The 27,667-nt window shown below is 42.4% G+C and overlaps 1 protein-coding gene across 1 annotated transcript in view; it reads left to right on the top strand.

Annotated features, from left to right (window-relative positions):
• The first annotated feature begins 15,504 nt into the window (after window positions 1-15,504).
• LOC118365340 (heparan sulfate glucosamine 3-O-sulfotransferase 4) overlaps window positions 15,505-27,667 on the top strand; it is an 87,028-nt gene continuing 74,865 nt past the window's right edge. The window contains exon 1 of the mRNA XM_035747477.2: window positions 15,505-16,719. Coding sequence (XP_035603370.2) covers window positions 16,106-16,719 — 614 coding nt within the window. The 5' untranslated portion in view covers window positions 15,505-16,105. The remainder of the gene's footprint in view (window positions 16,720-27,667) is intronic.

The following is a 27,667-nucleotide window of genomic DNA, read 5'->3' as shown; positions in this document are numbered from 1 at the left end:
CTCGGTAATAACTCTGCTAGATGATATCTAATCCAGGTACTTGAAGTCTATCTGCACTTTGCAATTGGTGTGTTTTTTTTCTCCATTTCCCATCTCCCAACAACACATGGGTCTACGAACTGCAGTACATATCAATGACAGCAAGGGCATTAGAAACATTATTAATGTGTTAATTTACAGGACAGGCGAGGTGTGCAGGGCTCAGGAGACTGCAGTTTTTTTGGACCGAAGGGGATAAAGCTGGAGGAAACGATTTCTATGATGATGGGGATCAAATAGGAAATATGAATTATTAATCACACGCGCTTTGTCCCTCATGCCCCCGAGGAAAGAGAGACTGCTGCTAACACAATCCCCATCCCATTTATTTTTATGGAAAAGTTATTAAAGCGTGTACTTGAGATCAAATGGCACAAGAGGAAACGATGAAAATAATGTCATCGCCTGGGTCCGAACATTTGGAGGCTTTTAACAAGCAATCAGACATTTGCTGCCGTCCAGCAATAAATGATGACCAAGAGAAGACTTAAATACCCTCCCTATTTATTTAGCTAAGAGTTCCTTTTCAGAAGACAACGGTTGGCTGCCAAGTGACCGGGACTTCTCTGAGGGATTAGGAGAGTACATACAAAATGATCCAGTCTATTTGGCCCTCATTAAACCAACCTGCCTCAGCTCAGCCATATTCTCCACATAAACCTGGCCACACCCCATTCATCTAAATGTAACCAAATGTGCAGTATCCCAATATTCTGCTGCAAAGCACACACACCATAATGCATTATGTAAAACTCCCTAGCATAGAATTCCATTACAGAAAAATGATCGCTCTGCTGTGCCAAATGATAATTAACCTGCTTGAGTGCAACTTTGTCGACTCAGGGTTGTGCTTACAATGGTAATCACAGTAATCTTATGTGAAATATTAAGCGGCACTAGAGAAATCCAATCAGTGTTGCCTATATAGCAAAAAAATGCATGTGTCACAGTGCATGGTACAGAATACGGCTCAAATCAAATCAAATTTTCTTTATCACAAGTGCCGAATACAACTGGTGTAGACTTTACAGTGAAATTGCTTATGAACCTTTCCCAACGATGCAGAGTTTAAACATAATAATACAAATACAATAGTAACTAACACAAGAGGAATAAAATAAAATACACAAGAATGGAGCTAAACTCTATACAGAGAGTACCAGTACTAGAGCAATGTGCAGAGGTATGAGGTACTTGAAGTAGATTTGTACATGAATGCAGGGCAAAGTGACTAGGCATTCGGATAGATAATAATACGAGTAAAATGAAGAATACAGTAGCACCAGCAAATGATGATTGTAAAAGTGTGTGAGTGTGTGTGTGTGTGTGTGCATATGTAGGGTTTGTGAATTTGTGGGTTTTTTGTGTCAGTGTAACAGTGTAGTGTGTGTGAGTGAGTGTGTATATGGTGTGTATATAAAGTCTTGTGAGTGTGTATATGGACACCTGCTCTTTCCATGACATAGACTGACCAGGTGAATCCAGGTGAAAGCTTTGATCCCTTATTGATGTCGCCTGTTAAATCCACTTCAATCAGTGTAGGTTGAAGGGGAGGCGAAAGGTTAAAGAATCATTTTTAAGCCTTGAGACAATTGAGACATGGATTGTGTTTATCTGTCATACGGAGGGTGAATGGGCAAAATATTTAAGTGCCTTTGAACGGGGTATGGAAGTAGGTGCAAGGCCCACCTGTTTGAGTGTGTCAAGAACTGCAATGCTGCAGGGTTTTTCGCACTCAACTGTTTCCCGTGTGTATAAAGAATGGTCCACCACCCAAAGGACAAAGGAGTCTGGCACGAATTGTGCCAAGCAACAGACGGGCTACAGTTAGTCAAATGACATTCCATAACAACATTAGTGCCCAAAGACCAATACAAGAATGAACAACTCATCGTACCTTGACATGAATAGGGTGTGGCAGCCGACAATCTTACAGAGTTCCACTTCTTTCAGCAAGAAACAAGGAACTGCAGTTGCAGTGGGCTAAGGAACAAAAACACTGGACACTGGATAATTGGAAAAACACTGCCTGGTCTGATGAATCCCGGTTTCTGACGTTTCATGCTGATGGGAGGACTAGGGTGAAAACCACATGAGTACATGCATCCATCATGTCACGTGTCAACATTGCAGCCTGGTGGTGGTATGATGGTGTGGTGGTATGATGGTGTGGTGGTATGATGGTGTGATGGTGTGGGGGTTGTTTTCATGACTCACATTGGGCCCCTTGATAAAAGTGGAGCAACGTTTGAATGCCACAGAATCTCTGAACATCATTGCCAACCAGGTGCATCTCTTCATGGCAGCAGTGTATCTATCAATGTATCTATCTCCATGCCACAAGGCTAGGATTGTCCAGGAATGGTTCCATGAACATGATTGTGAATTCAGCTTACTGCAGTGTCCTACCCAGTCACCAGATCTCAATCCAATTGAGCATCAATGGGATGAATGGAACAAGCTAGTCAAAGTAGAGATTCACTACCAGCCAACTTGACACAACTGTGAGAAGCATTGGAGCCAACATGGGCCAGCATTCCCATGGAACACTTTCAACACCTTGTAGAGTCCATACCCCGACGGATTGAGGCTGTTCTGAGTGGAAAAGGGGGTGCAACCCAATATTAGGAAGGTGTTCCTAATGTTTTGTACACTCAGTGTATATTTATCATACTGCATGAGAACACTACAGTATTTCTTGAGGCAAAGATCGCTGAAACAAGTCAATGTTTATTTTAGTCAGTGGAATTCAATCAATCATGTATAGTACTTTGAGCTGTGTCTGTGTTGACCAGGGAGTGTGTGTGCTCAGCTGTAGTACTGATGTAATGTGAATTACTTCAGCTCTCAACCTTTCTCTGTGGTTGTCCAGGGGAATGTAGCTGAGGAAGAAGTAGAGAGGCATGGCCACAGGTCAGCAGTGTTTATCACTAGTGTCAACACGGCTGACAGACTTCCCGGGGAGGGTTTATACACTTCCCACAGCGAGCGGCACCTGCCGAGGGGGATGTTTCCCATGTTTCCTTCATGCCTAAGGAAGCTTGGCATATATTATGAATGTTTCCATCCACCACCAATGTAAATCACCCACCAAATGTGACTTACCACATATCACAGTGGAGAGGTGAGGAATGATTCCACCAATTGAATCTGGAGATGATTAGATGACCATGAAAATTGGAGGAGCCAGGTTGGGAATTTAGCCAGCACACCAGAGTCAACACCTTGATTTTTACAATAAGTGCCTTGGTATTTTGTCACCACAGAGCCAGAACTGTGGATCAAATGCCCAATCTCATACAATCCCCTAGATCTCAACTCACATGGAATGTAATATGTTGCCAACTAAACATTGACAGTAGGAATTCCATGGAAGTATGGTGATTTAGACCACTCTGGCTAAGATCAGGTTTACTTACTGACGGTGCATTCGGAAAGTATTATGGGGTATTGTGTGTAGATTGATGAGGAATTATTTTATTGAATCCATGTTAGAACGTAACAAAATGTTGAAAAAGTGAAGGGGTCTGAATACTTTCCGAATGCACTGTAACTACCTAATTACTATGATGATGTCCAAAATGAACACTGTGCTCTGAGATGGGCCTCTTCATCTATTCATTAATTGTGCAAACTCACGTATTGCCAAGCGTATTTGGGTAGATCTTTGTTTGAAAGTTTGAAGGACAGCACCCTTTGCAGGGCAGTGAACCAATCAGTGCCCATGGCCACTAGGACCTCCAATGTATGTTACTTTCTAATGTACACCACTTTTATTTCCCCGATACTGCTGTTAATCATAAAAAGATGGAGGAGCACACCTACAGGTCCTTGACACTGAGGCTTTGTGACAGAGCAGGATCATTTTCATTCATGAAAGCCATCTTTAATTGAAATCTTCGTTTGTCATTTGGAGTATCGTCCACAGTATAAAACAGTCCGTGACATAAGCAGTGCATTGGAATTATTATATCATTAGGAATTAAATAGGTAATACATTCTGGTCTTGACTCTGGGGACAGTTACATTCTCACATTTCTATCACATTTCTCTTTTGAATGACACATTTTTGTTCTTGCAAAGCACAGATAAGGCTAATTGGACTGTTGAGAGGCTCATGAATTGATGATATGGCTTGTGTTGCTTTCCATTTAAGATGTGGACGGAATGAATGAATTAAAGGTCTTTCTCAGGTTCCTTGAGTTCTGTGTGACCTTGGGGATGTTTGTGGAATATATCTTCGTTTTTTTCTTCTCTTTTCCTTGTCTCCTTTTGACAATGGCAAGAGGCTTTACATGCATACCAATGTGGCACGTGGATGGAATATGGTGACACTCTTAATGTGAATTCTCTGAACGATTTGAGTCATCGCTAAAGTAGTCATTAATGATCAAATCAATGCCAATATAGAGACTGCAGTAAGAGGAAGCAATACATTGGTCTTTAATAAGTCCCATCCTGTCTCTGCCATAATGATGCTTTCTAAAAGTATGAATCTTTTCTCATCATTGAAAGCCTTGTCCAGAAATTAAATGCAATTCTTAATACATAGTGGATAAGCATTATGGAGGGTTTATTCTGTCATTAAAGCTGGCTGTTAATAAACTTTGTGTAGAACAGCTTGGCAATACTTGTTCTATTAATGTTGTTATGAACCAATGTTTCCATGAATCAGTCAGCTGCTCACATTGCTAAAATGCCCAACTAGCTCTCACAGTCTCATGACTGAATAAGACGTTTATCAAATGTCACATTTTTAAGTTGTTGCAAACATCAAATGTTTAAGGTTACGTTTAGGCTTAAAACAAAAATCTCAAAAACAACTTTTCTAGAAACTGGATTTGAACTTGCAACCTTTGGAATCAAAATCAATTCAATTGCAAATCCGAAACCTACTTGAAGGGAAAAGCGCTCACTGTTGCCCCTCGTGCCAGTTTCCACGTCACCTCCAAACGTCCTCAGACATGGATGGTCATCTCCCAACGTCTTCAGACATGGATGGTCATCTCCCAACGTCTTCAGACATGGATGGTCATCTCCCAACGTCTTCAGACATGGATGGTCATCTCCCAACGTCTTCAGACATGGATGGTCATCTCCCAACGTCTTCAGACATGGATGGTCATCTCCCAACGTCTTCAGACATGGATGGTCATCTCCCAACGTCTTCAGACATGGATGGTCATCTCCCAACGTCTTCAGACATGGATGGTCATCTCCCAACGTCCTCAGACATGGATGGTCATCTCCCAACGTCTTCAGACATGGATGGTCATCTCTCAACGTCCTCAGACATGGATGGTCATCTCCCAACGTCTTCAGACATGGATGGTCATCTCCCAACGTCTTCAGACATGGATGGTCATCTCCCAACGTCTTCAGACATGGATGGTCATCTCCCAACGTCTTCAGACATGGATGGTCATCTCCCAACGTCTTCAGACATGGATGGTCATCTCCCAACGTCTTCAGACATGGATGGTCATCTCCCAACGTCTTCAGACATGGATGGTCATCTCCCAACGTCTTCAGACATGGATGGACGTCGAATACTGACTTGTATTATGGGTGACCCGGCTGAAAACGTCATGGTCCAGTATAGTATCACAGCCACAACACAGTTTCCATTCTTCCATGCCATATTGACTGACCATCAGCAATAGGCTGTAACTCCTAAAGCAGAGCAATCAAAGTGAATCGACAGGCAGTGGAAGCAATATGACACTTGTTGTTGTGTTTCTTCTCAGTGAAGGGATTATGCCTGATGTTGTGGGCTAGAGGGAAGAGTGGGTGTTTACCTGAACTGATCAATAGGAAACTCTCAAAATGGCTTCTTTTTCAAAACAGAGATGTAGCTTTTTGAGTACTCACAATAAGATCATCAAACAACATTCTTTGAATAATCATACATATAAAAGGAGTTGTTTGGTTCCTGGTTGCTGATTGGTTGACAACAACTCCCACACAATATCATGACGTGTTAATCTCATAATTCCACTGTCCCACAGCCCAGGCAGGAAATTCATCTCCCTCTCGAAAAAAACATCTACACATGATTTTTCAATGCTCCTATTTGGTTTGCAACAGTTGGGGGTTGTATAAACCTATCAGTCTGCCTCTACGACCTGTGTGATAATGTATAATTTGACTAATGGGATCTCTTCAATACCAGCAAAGAAGAGGCTGGCTGTCACCAACCAGCTCCCGGACCATGGACAGCTCTTACACTCATGTGCCATCAACGGAAACGTCACCATTAACATCACTAACTAGTTTGGTTAGCTCTGACTCGCCAACCATTATAGTTGTTTAGGCCGATTAGATATTTATTAAATGATTATTTATTAAGGTTCTTGTCTCTCATTATCATTTAATCTCTGCTAGCCAGCTACAGAATGATTTTTTTTAGCATAGCAACGTCGAATGAATAGAATTATTAGAATTAACGACTAGGTCAATGAGATAGCTATTTACTCATTAAATTAATATTTGTCATTAATATTTGTATAAATATGTTGGCAACCGTTTTATAAAAGCCCTCAGGCATTATTGCTTAAATAGTCGTTTATCTTTGTTTTTAGAATAACTGTCTGGTCTTTGGTAAATTGGTTGCTAAAACCATTTTTTCTTCATCACAAAATGTCACACTTCAACGATAAAAACTCAATATATCCTGGGTAGAAATGGAAAAACTAAAGCTTAATCGTTATACCTTTTCTCACAAAAATAAACTCCCCACCTCCGTCCATATGTTATCCAACTCCTGTGGGCAAGATCATATTTCTTAGTTCGCCGTCTGAAAATGTGTATCTTCCCACTCGCCTGGTATACAACGGCTCTATATGAAAAGGTACTCCATCTCTGTACGCTTAGTGTTTGATGAATAGCCCTTTGTATACCGCATGTCTTATCCATACTAAATACGTAAACAGGGACTACAACATTCTGTTTCCCTGGAAGTAAAAGAGAATTACGCTCATGGAAGTCTGTAGCATATGATACGTAATGCTCTAAATCTTCGCCTGATCGCATCTGCTCTGCTGAAGAAATTAAGTGTTCTGTGTCCCGTCGTCATCGGGACCCTACTGAGCCCTCTAAGGTCACAGAGATCATTTGCCTGTTAAAATTGGCTTAACACCGACTGCAAATGATCACTGCTCGAGAATGATAAAGCTGATGATCTCTGGTGTCGATTCTCTGGGTGGTTCAGAACGATACATCTTCCTCACTAGGAAAACCTTTTTCACCTTGTAGTTCTAACATAACATGAGAAATGATAAATAGGCCAGGTGGAACTCACCATTTTATAGGACTCCTAGCCTGGGGTCCTGAAAGGGCCACAGATGCCCAATGAATCATACAGCTCCATACATTCTGCAGCCCACTACTCCCCCTCTAAAAGAATGCTGTGGCCTACTGAGGCTGTGTAAATGACGTAGACTGGAGAAGCACAGTGGACATGGCTCAGTGCTCCCTATCTGAGGGGAAAAACGAGACTGGCATGCTGTTTCTGATAAATAAGACACGTTCAGAGAGGATGGTAGTTGTCAGAGGCCATGCTCTGGAAGTTCAAAGTGAAGCGCTTCATGGAGTTCTGCAAAGGGTCTGTCGGGAATATCGCTTGCAAAAAAAAATATATCTCAGTGTCCTTATGCTACACATACAGTGATGCATCGATATAAAGCATAGCCTCCAGACACTGGTGAATCTTTCAACTTCACACATACAAACAGTACAAATTCTGATTGTATGTAAATGTGAAATTCTACACACAAGCTGCTCAGTTGCTATTTTCTCTCCTGCTACAAAGAGTCTTTGTAATATCACATGCATGAGATGTATACTACACGCATGTGATGGAAGATCATCTTTTTTGGTGTATGGCTAATTGTAACAGCCAATTATCCCATGTTTTCATTATACCGGCTCGACAATTTGAGGGTCATTTTTCGATTTTCATGCTACGTTTGGAGAGAGCAAGCAAGCTGTGATTTTCTGTTGTTGCGGAGTAGCATGCCAAGTTTTTGATGTGCGTATTTGTTTATGTCTTGGAGAAATATTGTGAGTATGTATATTTTTAATTGGTAGTGGGGGTGGTGGGAGGCAGGCAGGGGAAGCTGGTTATATTCCATTTTTCTGCTGTATGCTTGCTGTGCCTGGCTGCTGCTTTTCACTCCAGCTTGCTGTATGTTCACCCTGATATGCACCCTCGGGCAGTGTGCCTTTCATTATTTCTTTTGAAACTTTCATCTGAATTCTCAGAGGGATTAGCCCTCTTGATTCCTGACACAGTCAATGAAAAACAAGCCTGGTACACTGGGAGGCTTACAGCCGGCAAAGCCGTGCTCAACCCTCCCTCCTTGCCTTCCCTGTGCTGTGTGTGTTGGAGCTGGGATGATTTACACAAGAAGCGGATGCTATTTTTCTCTGTTGTTTTGTTTCATGTCAAAACTGGGGTCATCTTCAGTTTTCACTGAAATTCATCAAAGCTTCAGAGCAAGAGGTTAATTCAGTGGAAAATATGAGACTAATTTGTATAAGTCATGATCTGTGGCATAGCAGGTCCAACCCTCACCCTATGTTGTTGGTATATGAGTCAACTCTCAATATGAAAATAATGAGGGGTGTTTGAAAGGATGGAATTGATGATGTTGAAGAAATAGATTTGGTAGAACTCACTCCAAATGTGACTAATTGTAAGCCGATTGAATTGATCTCGAGTGAGAATTGAAAGCAAGCACTTATCTGGAGGATTTGAATGTGAGTTATCGGAATCAACCCTTACTTATCCCTCATCTTTAGTATTCAATTCGCACGTAGCTCTCAGCAAAAATTCAATTGGTCTTTTGAGCACTGCCATGTCCCATTCTTCTTTAATAAGGGATGTGCACCCATACAGGCTGCAGAGCACCTTGGAGATCTGTATGTGAGATACACTGTTCACTTCATGTCTAAGAATAATAATTAGCCTGTCTTACCTCCGGTCCTCCCAAACCAAGCATGTTCATTAAGAATGGACAGGGCACTATGATCACCTTCTGCGCCTGCAAGAATAATGTTAAGCCTGTTTATGTGGTAGTCTGGGGAAAATGTTGGAGTCCAGATTTCTACTGCTGTATGGAGTGTCGGTGGATTATTAAATGGTGTCTCTGAATTCTTTGGGGTTTTAACTGTTGTGTGTTGTTGACACCCTCCCTCCTCCAAGTTCTCCTTTGTAGCTTATCTTTGTCAGCAGTTTTATTACTTTGCAATGCGCTACTAAGCAGGTGGAGTTAATCTATCTTGTTTGCCCTTCAGTTATGGTTTACTGTCCGGGGGACTGGACACAAGTGTCTCCAATAATCCCTTAATTAGGCGATGATGGACTGTTCATTTAGTATGCAAAGCTGCAAATCTTCCTCTCCACTGATCGGGGAGTGCCTCTGCAGAGGTACGGCAGGCCAGCACTAATGATCTCAGCAAGTGGCAGCAATCCATTGCAGCGCTGCAGCGAGGGCACATTAATCTTGCAGGTGATCTGGTTGATGAATGACCCTGGCCCAGAAGCCCTGGCAGATCCCGCCTTAATTATGCTGTGGGAGCCACACTTGGGAGGCTCCGGGTCGCACCGCACCGTGGGGACGTCTTGCAGATTCAGGGATGGCTGACTGGCTGGGACTCAAGAGGAGTGGAGCCATCGCACCAGCTTACAGGTTGTTCTCGTCTCACCACAGCCTAATGCTGGACGAGGAAGTAGAAGCTCCAAAGCGCCCTGGGAGAGATGACAGTGTTTCCTGATTCCACCACTCCAGAGAGGAGTTAATGTGTGGGACATGATCCCCAGGTGGAACTTAGCGGAAAGGGCAAATAGAAAGTCATCAATCCCAAACGTCACAATGATAGGTCATTAGGAGCCAAGTGATTTCACAGGGTCTTCTCTCTGAATGTGAGACTCTTTGAAGGACCTTTTTTTTTCTTGTGATGTGGCTTCGAACTGTGCAGTGCATTTTCACTACTGCTCCAATGGCACTCCATTCATTCACAGTGCTCAGCAGGGCAAGTGTTGCATCAGCGACACACCCAATGACCCTAAGATAGCTCAATAGTACAACAATGTACAAGTACAGCATAAGAGAAAGAGAAGGAAATGATTTCATCTGATCAATTCCGGATCAACCTTATTTCTCTGAAAAGGACTATAACCATTCCAAATAAAGTCCATGTTAAGTGACACTTGAAGTGGATCAACAGACCAAATGAGTCTAAAGATCTCTGGCCCATTGTCTCTTTCAACATTGTTCTTGATCCTCTCCTGCTGTTTTACCAATGTGCCAGACCCTTAATACTGTAAAGGTCTGCTGGTGTTTAGGGATGGTATTATGCTTCTGTCTCTCAAAGACAGATTGACCATACAGAATGTATTGCAAATTGCCATGAAGCCTGTCAGGCAGAAACAATATGATTAAGTACAACCCATAGCACAGTCCTTAATGAAGCAAGAGCCGGGATAAAAGTTCTGCCCCCCAAGGACCTGCTGATGTTGGCCCTATGGTGATCCAGTGGGAGAGATCTAATACAGGTAACTGACAAAATAAAGGAAACACTTGAGGGATACAAAGTATATTTAAAGCAGATGCTTCACACAGGCGTGGTTCCTGAGTTAATTAAGCAATTAAAATACCATCATGCTTAGGGTCATGTATAAAATTGCCCAGTGGCCCATTAGTTTGGCTACCATGGCTAGAAGAAGAGATCTCAATGATTTTGAAAGAGGGTTCTCAAAGGAGCATAGGGGTTTTTAAGTGTGTGTGTGTGTGTGTGTGTGTGTGTGTGTGTGTGTGTGTGTGTGTGTGTGTGTGTGTGTGTGTGTGTGTGTGTGTGTGTGTGTGTGTGTGTGTGTGTGTGTGTGTGTGTGTGTGTGTGTGTGTGTGTGTGTGTGTGTGTGTGTGTGTGCATGCGTCTGTGCGTATGTGTGCCTCAGTCTCCAGATCTCAACCCAATTGAACATTCTGGAGCGGTACGAGACAGCATTTTCCACCTACATCAACAAAACACCAAATAATGGAACTTCTCATGGAAGAATGGTGTCACATCCCTCCAGTAGAGTTCCAGACACTTGTAGAATCTATACCAAGGTGCATTGAAGCTGTTCTGGCTCTATTAAGACACTGTATGTTGGGGTTTCCTTTGTTTTGGCAGTTACCTGTACATCTCAACTCTGGTACTGCGTGAGTATCAGCCCCCCACTGTCCTCCCTCTAGGTATGGTCTCTTGGTGTTCACTGGTTGCTATATTGAACATACAGTATGACCCATTCTGAGGTTATTGGATTATTTCGCCCAACAAACCCCACTGTGGATAATTTGTCCCTTTTCTTGCAGTCCTAGACAATTACTTTTTTATCAGGGCAAATTTTGTGAAACCTCATTATCTTGAGCGTTTGGAATGAGGATCAATAGAGATTTATCCTTTGTTTTATTTATTACAGTGGAACAGAGGAAAATACCCAATTGTCCATTTTCCAACTGCTTTCCATGTAGGATGTTGCCATACCATATTTACACCTTTAATTGTTCTGCCGTCTTCCGTGGGGGTTTCAAGCACAGAGAGGCCACTGCTATCCGACCACAACCTTGGAGCCAACTGCTGCATTGCAAACATCCAACAAATTGATTTAATTGCATTCACATACAATAAAGTTAAGATGTAAAAGGTCAGTAAGAAATGATCCAAAGCCCAAAGGAGGTTGTTTTAAGGTGCCAGCTGAATTTAATTCACATCCATCACTTTTTATCATCTAATTAGTTCACAGAATGGCAGGCAACATTGGGGGAAAACAGCATTATCGATCACATAAAGGCCTGATATCTATCACTTCACCTCTGCATTGACAGACTCCAGCCATTTCTAACCATGGGAGTCTATGTGGCTGAGCATCTCACTGAAGTGACGCTTAGCCAGACAGCATGTCTCTACAGCCCGGTGCTGACATCCTCTTGTGATAGTTTACAATAAATACTGTGTTTACTTATTAATTATTTATATCATCGATTGATTTCAAGGCAAATAATGACTTTGTTCTTGGACATGGCTGCTGCCATTGCATTTATTTTGCATACTGTATCTGTGACTGTGTGACTATATAGTGCTTTTGTGGTGCAATACATCAGCTCATTATGTCAGTGTGAGGCTAAAACATGCAGGGAGTTAATTAATGTAAACCACCTGTATCGATGGGAAATTATATAAATTCCAGTAAGCTCATAATGACTTCAAACAATGATTTGCCACATTGATGAGTTGAGATTCTAATGAATGCATAGATATCATTTGGTAAGACAGGAACTAAAAATGAACTGTTCATTTTGAAACATGGACTCCATTTTATGCCAATTTTGAAGAATGCAATCAAAATTGATTTACTGTAATAATCCCTCCCTAATCTTAAAACACAGACATTCTGAGACAGACTGTCTTCCTCCAGAAAAAGAAAAAGCACCCAGGAGACAATGAGTCCTGGATATAGTGATCCCATTAGGCCGGCTCCAACTACCTCCACATTCCACAACCCACACTGTACCAAAGTACTATCTAACTTTTCTCCTGTTGACGCCAATACATGCATTATTCAAAAGTGATTATCTCAAGTTAGGTGTTATCAACCAGTTGTAATATATAATTTTAACTTACCAACCTTCAATTACCAATCAACAATTATTAAATCAACAGTTATTATAACTTCTAGACAACCAAATGTCTCGTATGTATGTGTGAACTGCAGGATCCCTGATACAGTACTTGAATGGCAGTGGATATACAGGTATACAGGTAACTGACAAAATAAAGGAAACACCAACATAAAGCATATCAATAGGGCGTTGGGACACCACAAGCCAGAACCCTTCCTGTCTCAGCCTCCAGTATTTATGCTGCAAAAGTTTGTGTCTGGAGGCTAGGGTCAGTCTGTTATATCTGGAGTATTTCGCCTGTCTTATCCGGTGTCCTGTGTGAATTTAAGTATGCTCTCTCTAATTCTCTCACTCTCTCTTTTTCTCTCTTTCTCTCTTTCTCCCTCGCTCGCTCTTTCTCTCGGAGGACCTGAACCATAGGACCATGCCTCAGGACTACCTGGCCTGATGACTCCTTGCTGTCCCCAGTCCACCTGTTCGTGCTGCTGCTCCAGTTTCAACTGTTCTGCTTGCGGCTATGGAACCCTGACCTGTTCACCAGACATGCTACCTTGTCCCAGACCTGCTGTTTTAAACTCTCTAGAGATAGTAGGTGCGGTTGAGATACTCTGAATGATTGGCTATGAAAAGCAAACTGACATTTTCTCCTGTGGTGCTGACCTGTTGCACCCTCTACAACCACTGTGATTATTATTATCTGACCCTGCTGGTCATCTATGAACATTTGAACATCTTGGCCATGTTCTCCACCCGGCACAGCCATAAGAGGACTGGCCACCCCTCATAGCCTGGTTCCTCTCTAGGTTTCTTCCTAGGTTCCGGCCTTCTAGGGAGTTTTTCCTAGCCAACGTGCTTCTACACCTGCATTGCTTTCTGTTTGGGTTTTACGATGGGTTTCTGTACAGCACTTTGTGACATTAGCTGATTAGCTGATGATTGATTGAGAACAGTTTTAATGCAAACTTTATTGGAGGGACACCATTCTTTCACAATAAATTAAATAATTTGGTGTTTTGTTGAAGGTGGTGGAAAATTCTGTCAAAGGTGCTGCTCATTCTCATCAAACCATTCAGTGGCCACTTGTACCCTGTGGATGGGGGCATTGTAATCCTATGGGGGCATAGCCCAGCATTTTGGAGGTAGCCAAAATAATGGCCAGCCCAGCATTTTTATGCATGACCCTAAGCATGATATGATGTTAATTGCTTAATTAACTCAGGAACCACACCTGTGTGGAAGCACATGCTTTCAATATACTTTGTATCCCTCATTTACTTAAGTGTTTCCATTATTTTGGCAGTTACATTTACATAACTTTACTATAACAAAGCATACTGTATGCTGAAGTGGCTGTACAGTATGTACCACAGATGCTAAGAAAAAAGGAAGGGTGTGATTTATCTGCCTTTCTCTGTGTAAGAGATGTCCTATTGGATTGTTCAGCATTTCCTGTCCTGTGGGAGGCCATAGGTCTAACGCAAAAGAGCTGCACTTTGATTTTTTTGTTCACTACTCTAGGATTATCGCGTTTTGGCAATAGAATATCTTTGGTCTCACCTTTTTTCCTCCTTGCTCAGTCATTTCAGCCACTGTTTGATTTGCCAAACTGCTGGTTACACAATCTTAGAGATGTGATGGGAAGAGAAATTTGGCGAAATAAGCATTCTCTCATACTTTCAGATGCTAATACTATAAGATGACCCTGTCATTCTGCTTTGAGAGCAATGAGCCCTCCATTTATTGTTGTCCAGGCATTGCTGTGGTGCAGATATTTCTGGTGTGTTTGAGGAGTATGATGAATGAGACTCTCTAATAAAAGGAGACATATCTCAGTGGCTCACAATCTAGAATCTCTTACTTTACCTCCCAAAAGGGCATAAGTCAAATTTGTCAACATTTTTCAATTCAGAGAACAATACTGACTGTCACCTTGTGTAATAAATGTGGTATAGATATGTTCTCCCTACATAAGCATCTTCAATGCAAAATACCTCAGTAAGGCTACACAGCCTAGTGTCCATTCCAGCTCACTTACAATGCACTCCATAGCACTGTCAGGTGCCCCTCCTTTGTATCAGACCAGCATGCATGAGAAGCAACAACCTCTGTGATATGAATTGGTGGAGTGAAACGACGATTTTCATCACACATAATTTCCACCGAAAAAAAGATTGATCTATTCTCCAACCATCCATCCTTCCTTCTTGTGTAAAATCTCCCAAGATCACGGTTACAACTATTGCAATGTTCCAGAGAACACCAGTAGGGAGCAGCCATGAGCTGCTTGTATAATAATGATTTAGTAGTCATATAATAATAATAATAATAATAATAATAATAATAATAATAATAATAATAATAATAATAATAATTACTATTATTATAATTATGACACATTTTATTCAGTAAATAATTTGAGGAAATTCAGATGTAGCCTACTTTAGTTGAGCAAATTATCTTCAAGATTTCTTCTTAAGTGCATACAGGGCAATACACCGCTTTCTACTACTTTTCCCTACTCACCCTTACATTCATCCAGCAACATCTTTGCAGATCATAAGGCATAAAAAGGAGAGGAGGAATAGTCATCCCGCCTTCCCAATGCCATCTCAGTGTTATCTGCCTGTCGTATCTGACGTCTCATTGGGTTTCCTACACTCTGGCACCGATTGCGAAAAGTGGGTGTTCACTTACTGAGTTTGTGGTGCTCCTACTAATTTAATAGTGCTTCCGTGCGGGTGAGCTCACAGAGTTGATGCGCACATCGTATCTACCAATCAACAGAAGGCATTGGGACAGCAAGCAACATTCCTGGCCACTGAGAGAGCGCAGTCAATTAATATTTATGCAAAGGTTGTTCACTTTCTACTGCACAAAGTTAGCAGTGAGAGGACCAATGTGTGGCAGTTTTTTCACCCTTGTTGGGAAGATCCACGGGATTTGTAATTGGCCGCCAGTGAATCGGGATGAAGACGTGCTTTGCACACTACTTCAAACACTTTGGCGTTCCCTTTTTTCTTTTTCCGTAAAATGCCAAGACTTCGTCCATCACATTCTGCACATTTCAAACCAGGCTGCTCATTTGGAAGGACGCCAGACCGCAGGCTTGCTAATCTGCAAATTCAGTCCAATAAATGGTGACATTGGCTGTCAGCGTTGGAATAAGAAATCGATAGGCTACTCAAAAAAGGGACGCGATATTCTTTCGGAATTTTAACGATCTATTTCCTGTATCCTTATAACCATGCGAATTAGGGGTATGCTGGAGTGGTTCAGCTACTCACATTTTCAAATGGAGCTGTGCTCATAGTGACAGATTATTGTTGTTGAGTGTCCATGCAAGTATTGGGGTGGAAACATGTCTGGCCACTTCTTTGAGAGGATCACTGCTATCAGAGATGGCATTTTGGTCCAGCACTTCGGTTTTTACCTCTAAAGTGCCCCGGAAAATTTTATTCATGTTCACTCTCTCCCTTTCTGTCACCTACTTGTTCTATAGCCTGATGAGCTGTTACAACTCGTTACAGTTCCCCTTGCAAGAGAACTACGTGTACCAAGGGAGGTTGGTAACGGAGGAGACAACTTTCGTAACATTAAGGGAGAAACTTTATTCCACTTCACCCCAGGGCTATTTGGACGAGGAGCTGACAGAGGTGACTGCTGCCGAGAAAACGGTTGCAATTTCCACCGTCAAAGATAATGTGGAGACCGAACAAAGAACATTGGATTGGGTTCGGAATCAGGCGGCTCCAACTAAAACTGCCGCGGTGTATCAATCTTCCGCTCTGGAGAGGGAGCACCAGGAATTCAGCACCACGGACAACGAACTCAGGGTGAACTGCACCTCGGATTATGGGGTGAAAAAATTACCCCAAGCCATTATAATTGGGGTGAAGAAAGGAGGTACCAGGGCTCTGCTCGAAGCTTTGAGGGTCCATCCCGATATCAGAGCCGTTGGGAATGAGCCACATTTCTTCGACAGGAACTACGAGAAAGGGCTGGATTGGTACAGGTGCGCGCATCCACTCTCACTTAATAACCCTATCTGGTTCAGGTGTCTCATTACCCCACATAACATAAACCATGTGTTGGTCGATAGCCTCGATTGGTTCATATTTTAAATGCATTAGATTATCTCTAATAATACCTATACCACGATCAATGCAATTATTTATTATAATCATAATAAAAAGAACAACTCTGATGAAAAATTGCCACCTATTAGATTGCCAAGTAATTCTGCTTAAGCATGTTTCTAGTCTAGTAAAATATACCCCACTTGTTTTACATCCAATGATACAAAACAGTTGATCAGGTAGCCTCATTTTTCTATCCATTCCACTGCATCAAAATGAGAGCAAGACTGATTTGGATGATAAACTAAAATATTCATATCACTTAGAAACCACACCTAGGGAACAAAGTAGCCTTTATGCACTACACCTTTATCTTGCTTCTGAAGTACAGTGAACCTAGTTTTGCAATAATATACAATGTTTTATCGTAGCGTGCATGTATATGAACACAGCATGCAGCAATAGCCAACCTATTCATTCGAACAGGTGTTCATGCGAGTGCATTCATTGGAACAATACTCAGATCCCACCTGGTATTACCTTTCTACAGTGTTCAGAACTGCCCCTGTGCAACAGGCCTGGTAACTTTAGCAGTGTACTCTGTGTTCGGAATATGATGTCCAGTTAGTATTCATACTGTACCACATGTTCTGATTGTCTATATTTGTGACTATCTTGCCTCATTTAGACAAAATGTATTTCCTTGTTTATTTCAATCTGATAATCGCTAGTTCCCAATATTGTGTTTATTTAGCAAATGCCTTGCAATGTCCACCATTGCAGGAAAAAGTCTGATAGCTTGATAACAAAATGAAAACATTCTGCGCTCACCAAGATCCATATCTTATTCAGTGTATATTGTAGGAATTGTGAAAAAGTGGTCATTTGAAAGCCATTTAATCTGACACAGAGCTGAAACCAAATGCATGTAGCTAAAGGCCTATTTAAGTCTATCTATCTAAAAGCCACATTGCCAGGCTTTTGCTGTATGACTGCATGGGGGTAGAGAGATCATCATTTTGATCAGCTAATCCAGATGTTTCTCTGCTGATCCTGAGTATTGTGCCATCCATGTCTTCTCACATGCAATACATTCAAGGTAAAGATTCCCCCAGTCAGGTTCATCACCCAGTCAGTTCCTTCACCCAGTCAGGTTCATCACCCAGTCATGGTTTTTCTTTGTTTTCCAACACTGCACATCTCACTGCCTCCTTCGTGATTATTGTTCTGTTTATTAAAATATAAACAATCATGGCATTGAACCACAGTCTGTTTGAGGGTTCTTCCGTCCCTCCGTTTGACAGTGGCACTCGCTCAATAAGGCGCCAGCATCTAGCAAGATGATGGTCTGACCAACCAGGGGAATGCTGGATGATTTCAAATGGACTCAATGAGCAGAGAATGAAAATTAAGCCAGCCAGTAGTACACAGAGTCCCTGACTGAGTTGCTGTGCCTGTGAACCCAGTCTAGTACAGTGGCTCGGGGCTTTGGGTATACAGGGAACCATCTGCCTCAACTCATTGCAGTGTGGATGGGAGCTATGCTCTCCTCTGTCCTCGGCTGTTGGCTGTTCATTTAGCCCGTGTTAATGTGAGACGTTTCATTACGCTTTCGGTGTCAGGCTCATTAGACGACAAGATGACAGGCTTACATAAATAACACCAAAGTGTGCTTGTATGTTTTAGTGCCCCTGAGCCAACCAAATCCCTTAAGCGCTCTTAGCATTTATTTCCGCGTTTCGTCCTCTGAGTAATGTTAACATCAGGATGACGTATGCAGAAATGTAACTATCGGGTAGATGTGTTTTTTACACCCATGGGGAAGATATAGCAATGTGTCTATTCTGTCTGCCAAATTTGAACAGTGTTGTAGTGTGACAAGGGAAACAAAGGTTACACTCAGAGCTATGTGATCTGCCCACGTCCTGATGCTACAGACAAAGCATGTCATTTTTGTGGTGTTTTTGCTGTGTAAAAAAAATATACTACGTCACGTCTGTGTGCAGGCCTGCTGTGTAGGCTGTGTGCAGGCCTGCTGTGTAGGCTGTGTGCAGGCCTGCTGTGTAGGCTGTGTGCAGGCCTGCTGTGTAGGCAGTGTGCCTAATCCTATGACTGAAATCATGATTACGCCAATATAACATTGGCTTAGGAGGTTGAGTCCAAAAATGTTGTCAAACGCACTGAATCAATTTGGTTGTGCTCGTTTCATACTTTGTGATGGCTTGGAGAGTTAGACACTGGCAGAGGATGAATGTGGTACGCGTTGTAAAAGATTTAAAAGAAGCCAGTACAAATGCACAGCCTGAAGAGGTGTGCACTGAGAGAGCTATTCTGTGCTTGCCACAGTTATACGGTGCTCCAGAATCCCGGTATGCATACAGAATTCATCTGGTAGAAAATATCAAGTGAAAACATATTTTTATACCCCATCCGCTGGGCATATAATTCACAAGGAGTAAGTTCATCTTCTTGTTCATGAAATATGATGCAGCACCTCGGTGACATCTGTTTTACCCGGGTTACACAGTGTTTAAAAGGCTTGTCGGGGAGGACCTTATGCCTTGTTAAACTCCTTACCGCTTTTGAGGAGAAGCTATAGTCTTTAACCAGCAGGTCATTCTTTCTGTGTGCCGGGTCATAATAGCTATACCATAATTAGAAGAATCACGCCGTTGCCTGGAAGCCTATCTCGGGTTTAAATCGGAGCTGCAAAACAGCAGACGATTCATTGAGCTGGTATTTAGGAACAACTCTATTGCTTGTGTTACAGTTGATTTTCCAGGAAGATCATTTGGGTTGTACTACTATGCTGATCATATTGTGTGAGTTGTCAATGAGATGCATAGCTCTGAAGCGGCTCTGAGGTCTCCGAGCCCCTTATCATTGTGTTGGGAGAATGACACTTTGTAAGCCTTGTAAGCGATAAAAGCTGAGGCAATGTGACTGTAAATCCTTTGAGCTGTTTGGTACCTTTGCAAGGCAATGGCCCTGTGTTGCACAGTGTGACAAACAATAATGTTAATTTACAGTGGTGCTTGTTCTGAACGTGCTCTCCTTCCCCAAGCTATTTCACCTCAGGCGGAGGTCTTGGTTGCTGCCTGCTGGCTTTTATATGAGGTGGCCTTTAAATAAGATGCCAAAGAATCAGCCTTGCCATCACCAAGGACTTTCTCTCTTTGTGTGAATTGTAATGCATTCTGATCAATAGGGACCTACACAGCTCAGAAGCCCACACAGTGCAGGCTCTACGCTCTGCCAAGGCCTTGCAATGAAGTGCTCTCATTCTTTTATCTACTTTTTCATCGAGGCTCTGTTTCCCACTGAATGGTGGAAAAAGCTTAACGAAAGGATTTCCAGTTTGCTGCTTCTTCTTTTTCAGTAAATATGAAATGCTAGTAGTGTAGAGACCATGTCAGAGCACCATGTCTTTGCACTGCTGCAGGCCCGGGGGGACTCTGAGGAGAATAGCATGAATTCCAGCCCCAGCTTTATCCGCACCCTTCAGTGTAGTAAGACAGGACCCTCTGACAGGAAGTGTGTGTTGGAGACAGCGATCTACTGCTGAGTGTAGCATCAGAGAGTCTAAATCCTGTGTTTATCCCTTGTTTACCCCTGCGCTCCCACCTCAGCATGCAGCTCCACGGCTCAGCTCCCTGAGTCTTGCCACCAGACTAGGGGCCCGTGACTCCAGTCGGCGGGGAGATGGGATGGAGGGAGGTGGGCCAGATCCCTGAGCAGCAGGCTGGATGCCATCCCCTCCATCTTCCAGCTGGGCCTGTGTTGCTGCTACTGCAGCTCCTCCACGTCCTCCGCTCCTCCCCGGCAAGCCGGAATCTGTCTGTGCCTGATAAGATGGCGCCAAGGCTCGCAAGGACGCACCTCTGGGTACTGGGATGCCAACGCGGCAGTCGTGGAATTACATTTTTTAATTAGCAGCATGCCCCAGTGCCTGTCAAGAGAGTGGACCACTGCAGTCAGGTTGGTCTCAACATCCCCCCTCCCCTTTTCCACTTGATTAAACTCCCAAGCACCACAGAGCCCAGAGATTCCACCAGCGTCCACAACAGAAACATATTTATTTCCCGTTCCAGCGCCTTTGACTGGATGCAGACATGGCACAGCGCTATGACACAGACGGCACCTTCCCGCCAGAAAGCCTTTGTGTCATCTCTGTCTGGCTGTTAAACATGAGTTTATGAAGGAGAATAATCAGAACCTTCAGATTGCTGCACCACCAATTACTGTCAGTCTGGATAAATATGGATATTGGATCACACTTAAATAGCCTAATGTGACTCCCTCTGTAGCAAGTTCCTACAACTATGAATGGCAGGTTTGTGTAGCTGTTTACTCTAGTGTGTTATCACATGCAAGAGACCTGTTAGAAGTTAGCTAGTGAAATGTCTACTAGCTAGATATTTAGGTTTGTGTATAGCTATCTTATGTGTATGTGTCTACAGCGAAACTGTGGGAACAATTCACAGCACTTTATCTTTCCAGTTCAAACATATCAGCAGGTATTATCAAGATAAGTCTAGTCATGAACACCATCCACACAGCATTGCACTGCCTGGGAAAATGTTTGTTTTTTTCTGCAATGGAATCAGTGTTTTGTGTTGGGAGAATGTGGATTCAATTTGTTTTGTGTTACTCTAGGGTCAGCCTTGGGGGGTTATCTTAGTCTATTTTTATTGTGACACTAGAATTATGAAAGAAGTAACACTGCTGCATCCTTTGTGGCTTAGAGAGAGAACAAATCACTCTGGCAGTGGGTTAGTGCGGACAATTTCATTCTACCCCAGCTCCTTCTTGCTATTCACATGCAATACCTTACCCTCTCTCTTTGACATTCATTTCCTATTCCGTGTCATGGACAAAGCTACACCCAAACACCTAAAGTGATCATTCTCAAATTCCAGTAAAGTTGACTTTACTTGAGCTTAGAATTTAATTTGCTGATTCAATTTGCCAACACAATGAATTGGCAATGGGGCATGGTTGCCATCAAGGCTCAGCCTCTCTTTAGGTTTGTGTCTGTTAAAATAGAACTGGATGGAATTCTGCCTTGCATTCTTCTCCATTCCACCGCCAATGGGAAAACAGGGAATTCTTAGCCCCCTATTTCAGTTCCATGTCATAGATGGATTGCCTGAAAATGACAGCCCCAGTCTTGACTGTTAAGTGATTTATTTTGGACCCAAAATAAAGTATAAGCACAAGTCATTTTAAGCTTGAAAGGATTCCTATCTCCCAGGGATTATTTACTTGCCACAGAATTGCCGTGATGTGCTTCTAGTCAGAAGGAACAATGATTCCATTCGGCAAGAATGCTGCTTTACAGCCGTCTTTAAATCTCTCTGAATAATACTTCCTTTTGGGACAAATAAGCATGTCAATCATACTTGTCAATATTCCAATTCTCCTTTAACCTCTCCTGGAGCACTTGGTGCTGTGCATACATGCCCCTTATCGGTTGAGAGTGATGCAGTCTCATGACACAAACGCAAAAGCAAGCTGATGCATTGGTTCAGTCAGAGCAGGATTCTCTCTGACAGGGCTGGCCATGGAGCCAAGACGTCACGCAAGGGCTGTTGGGAGCATGTTTCAAATATGTGGCTGTGACCTGACATGTACTCCAGGAGTGTGTTAAGCAGAGGGATGTGGGGAGAGTGGAAATCATAACTTCTCTCTCCACGCTCCACCAGTAGCATTATTCCGCCTGCATGCCCATGACATGTTATACACAGAGCTTATTCACAGGAAATACATCAGCTTGGCTGTATCAAGATGTAGGAATTAGCTTGAGATATAGTCTGGGATGACATGGAAAGCAATCGCCTTATTTTTTCAAGGACTTGCCAAAGAACAGAGCAGAATGAAAAGGCAGTTCTAGCTATAGAAATACACATGTATCCTGTCAGCTCACATGCACCTCGCGCCACTGACGCCATCCACAGCTCACAACAATATTGACAGGCTTAATTCAATTATGGCAGTGTGATGTGCTGAGACTCCGGAGGTGTGAGCTAATTCCTCTGTTTATACCCCTGAGTCACTGTCACAAACAAAGAAATTCATTGGCTTCCAGGAGCTTGTTTGCTGCGATTGTCCCATTGCCTTTGAAGTTTCTCATCGCTTTAAGTTGTTTATTTATTCATGCTCTTTCTTTGCCTGAAATCACCATGGGGTATTCCGCTAGAATATTTTAGCACAGTGTGAAACAATGAAGGAGCTGAGTATTGAGACATGTAAACTACGCATAACACAGTCCTTACATTGAGATGGTATTCTGATTCAGAGGGGCTGGGTTAAATGCGGAAGACACATTTCAGTTGAATGCATTCAGTTGTACAACTGACTAGGTATCCCCCTTTCCCTTTCTGTGTTGATTGGGCTTTTCAAGTAGGAACTCTTCATTGGGAGTTGTTTATTGAAACCCTTTTATAAGTATTTAGGTTTTCGAGTTTCAACCATCTGCATCAAGAACACTTTATCAATCAGACCTCCACCATGAGAATACTGTCCTCTATTCTCTGTATAGGCTGGTGGAAGTGATTTTTATAGAGGCTGTGGCATTGTGCCAAGCTCCTTTGAGACTTAGACTAAACTGATGAAATGCAAAAGGATTCTTTTAGGGATTATGCTAATTACTAATTGGTGTATAAGAAGGTGATTGTTTTTCCTGGATAATTTGGATTATTGACATTAGAGATTTAGTTGCAAGTTAACGTGCTCTTCCTGTTTTAATGGGGCCATTAGCTCCTCCCAACAATGCGAAGCCAACTCTTAGTTAATGTGGCTGATAGTTTTTCTTTATGCCTTTAACATGCTCAGCCACACACACGTGTGCAGGGTGACACACGAGGAAATGTGTTTCGGTGCAATCATGTCAAAGATGCGTGTGTGTTTAAAAGAAAAGTGACACATCCCGTAATCCTTCATGTATGGGGGTACATAGTCAGACATCACAGGTACAATCATGTTTCCCCATGGTTTTGTTTTTCTGTTGAATGTCCGAATTTAGCTATGAAGCTAGATGCCAAACTGTTGTTACAGTATATATATTTTTTTATTTTTTTAATATTTTATTAGGCAAGTCAGTTAAGAACAAATTCTTATTTTCAATGACGGCCTAGGAACAGTGGGTTAACTGCCTGTTCAGGGGCAGAACCTTGTCAGCTCGGGGATTTGAACTTGCAACCTTTCGGTTACTAGTCCAACGCTCTAACCACTAGGCTACCCTGCCATATTCACAAGATATGTTTCAGAGCAGGAAGAAAAGATAGAAGAAGAAAAGATAGGAGTGAAAACATGCTAACCCATACCCAGGGCTATAGCAGGATTAGACTCTCTTTTTGTCTGAGGTCTTTAGATATGTGAGCTACACTTGGTTATTCATCCCATTCATTTTCAGTATGCCTGGGATGACTCTGCTCACGGTCGCCTTCCACTCCCATCGACCTCCAGTTTGTTTCACATCTGCACGACTCGAGGAGGGAGAATGTGAAGTATGAATTGATTTTTAAGTAAGCATACATTTACCTTCAGACACCTGCGGAACATATTGGGCTCGTGCTGCATTGCAAAACAGGCTATTTTAATTGATCTTCGTGATGAACAATGAGGACAGACCACCCTGTCTTTGGAGTCAAGGTGACTTTGGCATGACAATCCTATGCCGAGTCCCTTGTTTTTTTTATGATGGGACAACTTACCATGAAAGCGCATCTGGGCAGAGGTGAGAAGGTAACAGTGCTGTAACTAATGGGTTTATTTAATTTAATTTACTGGCTGTGGCCCCCAGATCATTGGAGGCATGCTGGCCACAGTGAGATTGAGGTTGCAGTGGGAAAGAAAGAAAGATTAACCCTCTTTTCAAAAGGGCAAATTTCACTCTCATGTCATGCTGGATTTTCTTGCCGAGATAGCAGGCCAGTATAAATCTGCAGAACTAAATGAATACAGGTTTGCGGTGAAATGGGCCTCTCAAGCTTATTTAGTACAAGCCACCTAATCAACGTCACGCTGGGGCCATGCTCGGGGCTGGGGAATCGGTCATAAATGAAGGCTTTGTCAACATGTCCTTAGACGGATGCAAGGGAGCATTTGCAATAACAATTCGAAACGTTGACGTACCAACGGAAGGTCAATTAGGCATATCTAACACGACTGAAGTTTTTTTGAGGGGAAAGTTGTGAGGGCAAGTATTTTCCTAATGATTGAAGGTATATAATTATGTAGAACAGCTTGGTATGGTTGTTGCTGTCACCATTAACGCAGGCTTTTAGCTAAATATTATCTTTGATGCCATTGTTGTAGTCACATGTCTCTCCATATCTGTTTCTGGCCACATTGTCTCCAATTAACAGTCTCACAATTTTCCGATGCAATCAGTGGAATATAAATGAAGCAATCCCAGTAGCCTCTGGCTCTGCGTCGTCTCAGCCTCACGCTGAATCACTCGCTGTTAGATCTGTTTTGTACTAAACCCACTTTTTACAGGGCTAAACACGTACTCACTGCACCTTGGGTAAACTCAACAAACGCTTCAGGGTTTCAAAATTAATGTGGCATAATAATTAGTTAACCAACAGTGCGATGCCAGAGGAAGGAATTTTACTCCTTGTGTTTAATAACAGATTGTTTAATTTGCCTTGCTACTAATGTTGCATGTGTTTCTTCATGCTATTTAATAGTTGGGACTCACTTAGCTGGCTCCTTCCCTCCACACAGATGGATCTGCACAAATATACCCATTTGCTGATTTTCCTTTCAGTAGATTTTTGGTTTGTGGTGGCAAGACAGTGTAAAACACTGAAAACTGCCTACAAACCACTGATGGTTGCTCACGGCGGAATCCGATCAAAACAAAGAAGCTGTGTTTGGTAAGTTCACTCAGTCAGCCATTGGCTGATCGATGGTTCGGTCTGCATTCTAGTGGATGTTATTGAAGTACATTTTTAGGACTGAGGCACTTTCTCTTATAGGCTACCCCAGGTGTAATATGATCACTTTCCCTCTCACCTGTCTGTTGGGCTAACCCAACTCTAAAGCTGTGAGAGGGGTGTGTGTTTTTGTTTTGTTCGAGACGAGTGAATGTCCAAAGCCAAACCAAAAAGGCGCTAGACATTTCACGGCACCACCCAAAGAGGCCAGAGCAGTCAAAATGAAAGTAGGTAATGGAACTTTTTCTTATTGCGACAGCGTCTTTAGAAAGGCATTCAAAGACTAGCCCTAGTAATACAGGAGTATGGTAATTAATATCAGTGAAAAACAGTATAGTGTTCAGACAAGCCGTGACATTGAAAGGGCATGCCCCCCAACTCAAATAAATGGTGCCCCACAGAGCCAGACATGGCCCTGGCATTCCCCGATTTTTAGTTCCTTTTGTTTCACGAGTCAAGGGCCTTTTTCTATCAGACTTGTCCATTATCTGAGTCTGAAAGACACAGCAAAGTCCACCACATGGTCTGTCAATTTGTGAAACTCGCCAGAGCAGTCCTGGTGTGATAATGAATGTAATTTCTTTCCTCCCATGGCACAGACACAATTATTTAAAATGCCTGTGGACCTGTGCATGTGGGGAAGTGTAAGATACACCAAATAGTCATCTTCACCCACTCCTAGATGAAAATAATTGTCAATGATGATGTATTTCTTTATTATAAGTAAAGTAAATGTTTTAATACAGAAACGTGTTCCAGTAGGGCTTCAATAGGAAAAGGAATATTTCCTAATAAATGTCACATGGCTTATTAGCCACAGCATCAACCACGCATTTCTTAACATTCTACAATGCTGCCCGATGTGCTGGTTCATCTATCTGGCTTGCACCTGACCAGAACTGACAACCCACTGGATTGACTGACTGTCACCAAGGCACCCGCTATAAAACCGTATCAGCCCAGGCTGAGGTTGTGATCCCAGCCTCGTGTTGTGTCTGGCTGAGGCATGTTTGTTTTGGAGAGAGCACTCTGCCTTCCTTGGCTGTCCACTTTATTGCAGCGGCCCTTAATAGCTTGATTTAATGCACTCTCAGAGGTCAGATATTGCGCTGGCAGCCACAGACCACTTCCTTCCTCACTGCCCCATTAATAGCAGCAAACAAATCAGAGATGCACTGTAAATTCTCTCCCTGGCATATTGGAGCTGTTTGGATGGGAGACGTGGACAGATTTATTATGGGGAGGAAGGATATCTCTAGCCAGGTTTTTTCCCATCTCTCTCCAAAACATGGGCTGTGTGAACACTAATTAAATGTATTATTCCCACTAGGATAGCTTAGCTAGTGTTCCTTCACATATCCTCTGATCCTTATGGTATGTCTGTGCAAGATGTGTACTGTATGTAGAGTCATGTGCAGGGTCACTCATCAACTTCTTCAGTAACCTCATAAAGGCTTGGAAGTAAAGCCTGTTTATCCTGACCTGCTTTTCACAGGACTACTTCTTCCAAACAAGAAGCTCAATCTCAAGTGGTTTATTTTGTCATTGAGGTTTGCTAATTGTGCCTTGTAAATGCCTTGTAGATGTGTACAGTGACAGTCATAAGCATATCAGTCCAGAACCTTTGACATTGTGCATCTTGGCTTTGGAGAGTGTGTTGTGTTTAGGGACTATCACCTAAATAAAAACTACCGGTCAAAAGTTTTAGAACACCTACTCATTCAGGGGGTTTTCTTTATTTGGACTATTTTCTACATTGTAAAATAACAGTGAAGACATTTAAACTATGAAACACACATATGGAATCATGTAAACTCAGCACAAAAAGAAACGTCCCTTTTTCAGGACCGTGTCTTTTAAAGATAATTAATAAAAATCCCAATAACTTCACAGACCTTCATTGTAAAGGGTTTAAACACTGTTTTCCATGCGTGTTCAA

Source organism: Oncorhynchus keta, chromosome 32 (assembly GCF_023373465.1).
Source record: "Oncorhynchus keta strain PuntledgeMale-10-30-2019 chromosome 32, Oket_V2, whole genome shotgun sequence".
Classification (NCBI taxonomy): domain Eukaryota; kingdom Metazoa; phylum Chordata; class Actinopteri; order Salmoniformes; family Salmonidae; genus Oncorhynchus; species Oncorhynchus keta.
Note: the sequence above shows the minus strand (reverse complement) of the source record. Positions and strands in the feature narration are given on the sequence as shown.